This window comes from Sapajus apella, unplaced genomic scaffold, assembly GCF_009761245.1.
Source record: "Sapajus apella isolate SASKATOON/1434 unplaced genomic scaffold, GSC_monkey_1.0 scaffold61, whole genome shotgun sequence".
Taxonomy (NCBI): Eukaryota; Metazoa; Chordata; class Mammalia; order Primates; family Cebidae; genus Sapajus; species Sapajus apella.
In genome coordinates this window covers 13,408,661-13,416,275 of record NW_022437001.1, presented here as the reverse complement: position 1 = coordinate 13,416,275, position 7,615 = coordinate 13,408,661, and the positions used below count along the sequence as shown (strand labels likewise).

Sequence of the window (7,615 nt, the reverse complement as noted above, 5' to 3'; positions counted from 1 at the left end):
TACATGTGATTAATGATAGCTCTCAAGTAACTGCTTCTGCTTTCTCCTCTTTTTATCCCTGAAATCACTGTGCCTGCTGACTGCATAGTTGATTATGGGAGGCAGAGAAGATATGCAACCATTTAAGCTATTGTGAAGAAACTGGGGCTGATGGGACCTACAAGAGGACAAAAGTAGTAGGAAGGAGAAGTACCAAAGATGATTAGATTTTTTTGCATAATTATCTAGTTGATTGAGTTGAAGGGAGGGCATCAACTCAATCTTCAGGATGTTGAAGACTTGGTGCAGAAAAAATTTTGGGCAAGAAAATCAGTTGTCTTTGGATATATTAGGTTTCAGATGCGATACAACAGCTTTGGAAGGCTGAGGCAGGAGGATTGCTTGAGCCCAGGAGTTTGAGGTTGCAGTGAACTATGACTCAGCCACTGTACTCCAGTCTGGGCCACAGTGAGACCCTGTCTTAAAACAGCAACAACAAAGTACAGATGATGGGTATATAGTTGGTTGTAAAACGACCTTAGTGTGCTATAGTGTTAGCTTAACTAATTGATTTCTTGAAGTTAAAATGTAAAATTTTACATTTAAATTTTTCTGTTTCTATGCATTTTCTACTATGATTTTTGTGATCACTTGCATTAACTTTCCAGATTTTAAATATATTGCTTCAAAAATTGTGAGCAAAATTTAAAAAATTTATGTCAGTGAATTCTGGCATGAATTATATCTTTTAGATGCACAATTTTTTTCTGTAACAAATACAATGCTTTAAAAATAAATTTTATGTGAAAGCATATGTTGATATCTAAGTCAACTAGCATGTATGATGAAAGATGTATGATGAAAGAAATATGTCCCTTATTTTCTCCCATTCCTTTGCTTTCCCACTCCAGAACAAGCAACTTCAGTTCTTTATTTTGTCTGGTGTTTGCTTGTTGCGTAGTAATTTATCACTATATTTTATTGATACATAACTTTTAAATATTTGTTGACCTCTGGTTTTTCAAAATGAGGACTTGGCTTACTCATTCACACGTTTGCCCACTTTCATTTTCCTCATTCCTCAACATAGTTATATCACAAGTTTTGCTTTTTTTTTTTTTTTTTGAGACAGAGTCTTGCTCTGTTGCCCAGGATGGAGTGCAGTGGCGTGATCTTGGCTCACTGCAGCCTCTGCCTGCCAGGTTCCAGTGATACTCCTGCCTCAGCTTCCCAAGTATTGGGGATTATAAGCACACACCATCATGCCTTGCTGATTTTTTAAATTTTTATTTTTAGTAGAGATGGAGTTTCATCATGTTGGCCAGGCTGGTCTCAAACTCTTGACCTTAAGTGATCCGCTTACCTCAGCTGCTCAAAGTGCTGGTATCACAGACATAAGCTACCTTGCCTGGTCATATCACAAGTTTTTTGTAAACTAATACTGAACGTTTACATGTTTATAACTATGCATATATTGTTCAGTATTAAACCAAATTTATGCTAAATCCAAGTCTTATTTTTTCTGGCATTAATACCTATTTCATTTAGGCAGTTGCCTGGTTTTCTGTAGACCTATTGCTCATTTTCTGCAAATGTGCCTATGTTTTCTGTCATGAGCCTATGATTAACATTTTCCATATTAGCAAGCACACTAGTTCCATTTTTGCTCTTGCTGGAAACCTATTCCATAGCAGTTTTTGACTTCTCTTCAATTTGGCGTGGCTGTTCTCTGGTTCTTTTTTCTGTATTAGATTCCTTATTTACTAAGTGCCACAGTGCCTTTTAAAATTTTTATTTTTAACTTCTTTTAATGGCTTCCTAAGGAAGAGTACATGGACACAGAAGTTTAGCTTTTCACAAAGCTTTTTTGCTTTTTTTTAGACAGAGTCTCTCTCTGTGCCCAGGCTGGAGTGCAATGTCATGGTCTCGGCTCACTGCAACCTCTGCCTTCTGGGTTCAAGTGGTTCTCCTGCCTCAGCTTCCCGAGTAGCTGGGACCACAGGTGCCTGCCACCATGGCCAGCTAATTTTTGTATTTTTAGTAGAGACAGGGTTCACCATATTGGCCAGGCTGGTCTTGAACTCCTGACCTAATGATCTGCCCACCTCAGCTTCCCAAAGTGTTGGGATTATAGGTGTGAGCCACCGCGCCTGGCCTTCACAAAGCTTTAAAATGTCATTTTGCTTTTATACAGTCTTGGGTTTTCTTTTTTTTTTTTGAGGTGGAGTCTCGCTCCGTTGCCCAAGCTGGAGTGTAGTGGCATGATCTCTGCTCACTCTAACCTCTGCCTCCTGAGTTCAAGTGATGCTCCTGCCTCAGCCTCCTGTGTAGCTGGAATTGCAGGCGGCACCACCATGCCTGGTTAATTTTTGTGTTTTTAGTAGAGATGGTGTTTGGTGTTTGAAACCAGCCTAGGCAACGTAGTGAGACCCTGACAAAAAATAAAAATATTAGCCAGGTGTGGTGGTATGTGCTTTGTAGTCCTAGCTACTTGGGAGGCTGAGATAGAAGTATTCCTTGAACCCAGGTGGATAAGGCCGCTGTCAGCTATGATCATGCTACTGTGCCCAGCCTGGATGACAGAGTGAGTCTCAGTCTCAGAAATAATAATAATAAAATAAAATAAATTCTATACCTTTTATTTTTCTGTTCTCTTTCTGCATCACTCAGTTGTTGGACTTTTTGGAGCGAGCTTATGCTTTTCTTATTTTTACTAATCTATATTCTATTCCTTTTTCTTTTACTTTCTGTCTTTGAACCTTCTGTATTTTTTATTGGCATTTTACTGGGATTTAGAAGCATATGGAAATAACATTTTGTTGTATTTAACAGAATAGAAATTCAGCATTGAATTTAAAGTTGTTTGAGATTCCTTGCTAAACTTAAATTTTTCTTTTTTGTTTTGACAGAGGTGTTATGAACATAAACAGTATAGGAATGGACTGAAATTCTGTAAACAAATACTTTCTAATCCCAAATTTGCAGAGCATGGAGGTAAGTGCAAGTAGATAAGGCTTTACTACGTACTTGTCTGGCTTCTCTTACTGGATTGTATTATTTCCATTTGCCAGAGAGAGCAGACCCCCTCATCTTTGACTTCTGTGAGAAGGTGAAATTTAATACGGAATTTGAATTTAATATTAAGAAAATGTTAACACATTCTACTTGAGTTCTGATTTATCTTTAGTTTGATATTAGCTCTGTAGGAAAAGAGGAAGAATTTAATAGGGTAGAATGCCAAAATTTACTTTAGAACTTTGGTTGAGCTGGATAAATTTTATGCTTTATAGTAAGCTTATTCAGAAAGTGTCTATTTGGTCCTTTGCTCATGAAGTAACTTTTTAATTTACGTTTTCAGTTTCTCAAGACCGAGTCATGTTTAAGACATGGTTTTTATATTGTAATGTTCTGAAAGTTTACTAGCTTTTGCCTGTATGAAGTTAGATTATTGGATGGTGAGATATTTGTAGAGCAAAGGGAGAGTGTGTGGCTAAACTTGTGAGGAGATAAAGGAAAAATAAGTTTCGCAGGTCTGATTCGTACAGAGATACGTAAAGAAATATGGCTCTTTACTAACTTAATGTACTCTTAGTATTGAAGAGGAGGGGAAGAGTAATAATTCTCCATTAGATTCCTTGCCTTTTTTTTTTTTAACCTATATTTATAGTAATTCTCACTTTCTTTGGCTGCATTTCACTTTATGCTTTCTTTTTAAATGTAATTATTTGGAGATGGAAAACAGTGGAGATAAAAGTATCTAAATTTATCTCTCCCCTTGGTGCTGTGGCTCACTCCTATAATCCCAGCACTGTAGGAGACTGAGGCAGGAGGATTGCATGAGGCCAGAAATTCAAGATCAGTCTGGGCAACATAGCAGGACCCTTTTTAATTATAACAAAAAATATATTTTAAAAAACATAAATAAATAGAAATAAATTTATCTATCTGTCTTTTCATGTTAAAAATTATTTTTGCTTACCAGCTGGGCATTAAATTGTTTGATATTCATTTCTAAAATAAGCTTACTAATAATGTGTTTAATACAGAAAAGTATTCAGATTTCATTATTTCTAAAATTCAGTTTTCCCTATATTATTTCACTGTTTTCTTCTTCTTCTTTTTTTAAATTGGAGTTTCATTCTGTTGTCCAGGCTGGAGTGCAGTGGCACAATCTCAGTTCACTGCAACCTCTACTTCCTGGATTCAAGCTACTCTCCTACCTCCGCCTCCCAGGTAGCTGGGATTACAGGCATGTGCCACTACGCCAGGCTAATTTTTGTATTTTTAGTAGAGGTGAGCTCTCACCATGTTGACCAGGCTGGTCTGAAACTTCTGACCCCAGGTGATCCACCCACCTTGGCCTCCCAAAGTGCTGGGATTACAATGAGCCACTGCGCCCAGCCTATTTCATTGTTTCTAAAATGTGATTCTCCAACTCCCTACCCCACCACTGTAACATATCTGAAATCAGATTGCATATAAATTGTCATAATTTCATTGAAAGTTTTATTTTTAGGTTTTTTTGTTTTGTTTTCAGATGGAGTCTTGCTCTGTTACACAGGCTGGAGTGCAGTGGCACAATTTTGGCTCACTGCAGCCTCTGCCTCCTGGGTTCAAGCAGTTCTTCTGCCTCAGCCTTTCGAGTAGCTGGGATTACAGGTGCCCGCCACCATGCCCGGCTAACTTTTGTATTTTTAGTAGAGACGGGATTTCACCATGTTGGCCATGCTGGCCCTGATCACACTGCCCACCTTGGCCTCCTAAAGTGTTGAAATTACAGGCGTGAGGCACCGTGGCTGGCTGAAAGGATTTTTAAACAGTACATGTTGATTATTCCTCAGGATTTTATCTTTAATACTTATCATTTGTGCCTAATTAATTTCTCTCTATAGTGTAAAAAGTTAGACAAATCCATCAAACAAATGAAAAAGTTAGGCAAATAATATTCTTGATTCCTTTAGGCTTCATAGGATACACATAAAATTAGAATTTATTTTTCCTCTTTTCTGAAAACTTAATATTTCTTTTAACTGTCTTTTAATTTTTTGGTTGCTAATGACATTTCTGACATCTTCTTTTTCCTATACTTTTAATAGTAATCTCAAAGAATCATTTTAAAGTAAATTTAGGAAAATAAAAATGTAGGAAATTTATGTGTATTTTTTTAATCACTGAAAAATGAATTTAACCCTTATATAACCTAGGTTCACGGAAATAAAGTATGTTTTCATGATAAAGTTTTTTATATTTTAATGAAGTAGATATGTAAGGTTATCCCATGGAATTCCCTTGAAAAATGAGTTACTAGATTATCTTTCTAGTCAAATAGCATGCATTTTGTATCTTTTTATCTTAAAAAAAAAAATAGAGCTTCCTTCCAAGAATAGTCTGGAAATGTGTTTACTTGGACTGTCAATGTTAAAAAATATTTTAAATCTTCAAGTAACTGGAAAATATCTGAGTGGTTTCCTTTAAATTTGTAATTCTTAGGCCAATGTAGCATTTGTTGGTTTTGTTGTTATTTTCAATATTTAATTTCTGTTTTTTATGTTACTTTTCTTCTTTGTTTTTAACAATAGAAACCCTGGCAATGAAAGGATTAACACTGAACTGTTTGGGGAAAAAGGAAGAAGCTTATGAATTGGTTCGTAGAGGTTTGAGAAATGACTTGAAGAGTCATGTGTGTATCCTTTTTGAGATATATTTAAGATTTGAGTGGGATGTTTTGAGCTAAGGCAGCAATTTGAGAGTCAAAGTTTTAGATCTCTTTTATTGTGCAATTTCAGAGGAAATTATTCTTTTTTTTTTAATTAAAACAAATTTTTTTTATATTTAAAAAATAAATAAATAAAATGGCTTGCCCCCTAGCACTTCCATCTCCAATCTGAAAGTAATTGATCCTTTAGCAGTTGAAGTAGCTTTTAGAGGGGATACTTTAGAAGTTTTAAGTTCTCGTAGTTTGGCCCAGAACTAGCTCACGGCTGGGCAGATGCCACACTGAGTCCCCTCACCCTGTTTTCAGGGCAGGCCAACATGTCCCACACAGCTTCCCGGTTCAGCAGGCTGAGCCGCCCTCCAGGCCCCTGGTTTTCCCGCTTCCCAGGCCAGCTGCATCAAGTGGCCAGGTGCATATCAACTTCCTCAGGTTCCCATTGTGCGCATTTAGGCTTTATTTGCTGCTTCTAAGCCTTCCACATGTTTGAGCATAATACTGGGTCCCTCCAGCTTAGCTTTACTGCATTATTTTTTAAAATAGTATAACAGTGACTACCCTCATTCAGGGAACATTTTTATATACTTACCATGTTTTAACATTCTCTTATCTCACAGATAAATGGGACTTGCCTTTAAAAATATCTATGAAAGCTTCTCTCACTCTTAAAAGGGGGCATTGCTATGGTCTGAATATTTGTGTGGCACTTCCCTACCTCCCTTGTTGAAACCTAATCACCAATATGATAGTGGTAGATGGTGGGTCTCAAAAAGAAAAAGGATATAAAATAAGAAATATTAGAGAGGCTTTGTAATACCCTGGTTTAGAGTACAAGCTTTTGGAGTGTAGGCTTAGAATGTGCTTCACTTAGATTCAAAACCCAGTTCCAGCTTCTTTCTAACTGTTCTTAGGGCTCACTTTCTTCGTGTATAAAATGGGGATGATCATACACACCTCACTGTGTTGGATTAAAGATTTAATGATGAAATATATAACATAGTCCCTGATAATGCTAAGTACCATATTGGATAAATATTAAGGGAGAGTAAGAGCAAATAGAAATATCTGAGGGAGGATAGAGAAGAAATTGTGTGTTGCTATTTTTAAGATACACTTTAGCAAATATTCCTGTACCAACTTTGTGGGCTGACACAATTTTAAGTACTGAAATATTTAGCTAATTTTCAGATGTTGACCAGGCCCTTTATTTAGTACAGACAAAAGATAACAGATTTTGCTCTCAAAGAACTTAGTCTGGTGAAGGAAAATATTGAACATGTATGAGTATTACATAAAATGTTATGGTTTACTCAAATAATTTACTCAAATAATTGTCACTAACCCAGTAAATCAGAAGTATTTGAATTGAGAGTGACTAGAGGTCTAGAAAGATAAGCAAAGTCTTAATTATTAAGACCATTGTGGATAAATGTCTTTCCATAATTGTTAACGATTGTTTAGTGTTCTGCTAATGTTTTTTTTGTGATTAATTTTAGTTCTTCTTGATGGACATAATTTTCTTTAAACTTTTGGCCATGTTAAACTCAATGAGGATAGAATTCTTAGGAGGTGAAGATGAGAGGCAGTTATGTGGCTGTGGTAATATTTAAGAGAGTTAAAGGGTATTAGTGATAGAAACGGGAGGGAGTGGGAAGATAGGTATGGGAGCTACATTTTAATGGGTATTCTTAGTTTGTAAAACCACGATCCATCCAGCTGAGAGGATTTGAGCCATTTGTACTTTGTCATTTACATTACAGAAACCAAGATTATTTTTCAAATAAAATGTGTAACATTTGACTTGCTTTCAAAATGTATAATATTAAATATGTGTTTTTATTTCATACTTGCCATTCTAAACATTCTGGGTTGGTTGGTTTGTTTTTGAGACGGAGTTTCACTCGTCGCCCAGGCTGGAGGGCG

At 36.3% G+C, this 7,615-nt stretch overlaps 1 protein-coding gene across 2 annotated transcripts in view; it reads left to right on the top strand.

The window, feature by feature from the left end:
• Positions 1-2,821: 2,821 nt before the first annotated feature.
• Positions 2,822-7,615, top strand: part of NAA15 (N-alpha-acetyltransferase 15, NatA auxiliary subunit) — a 56,259-nt gene continuing 51,465 nt past the window's right edge. The window contains exons 1-2 of one of the 2 annotated variants that reach the window (XM_032246528.1): positions 2,822-2,973; positions 5,559-5,663. In XM_032246528.1, coding sequence (XP_032102419.1) covers positions 5,570-5,663 — 94 coding nt within the window. In that variant the 5' untranslated portion in view covers positions 2,822-2,973; positions 5,559-5,569. The remainder of the gene's footprint in view (positions 2,974-5,558; positions 5,664-7,615) is intronic. The other variant, XM_032246527.1, reaches the window with a different exon arrangement.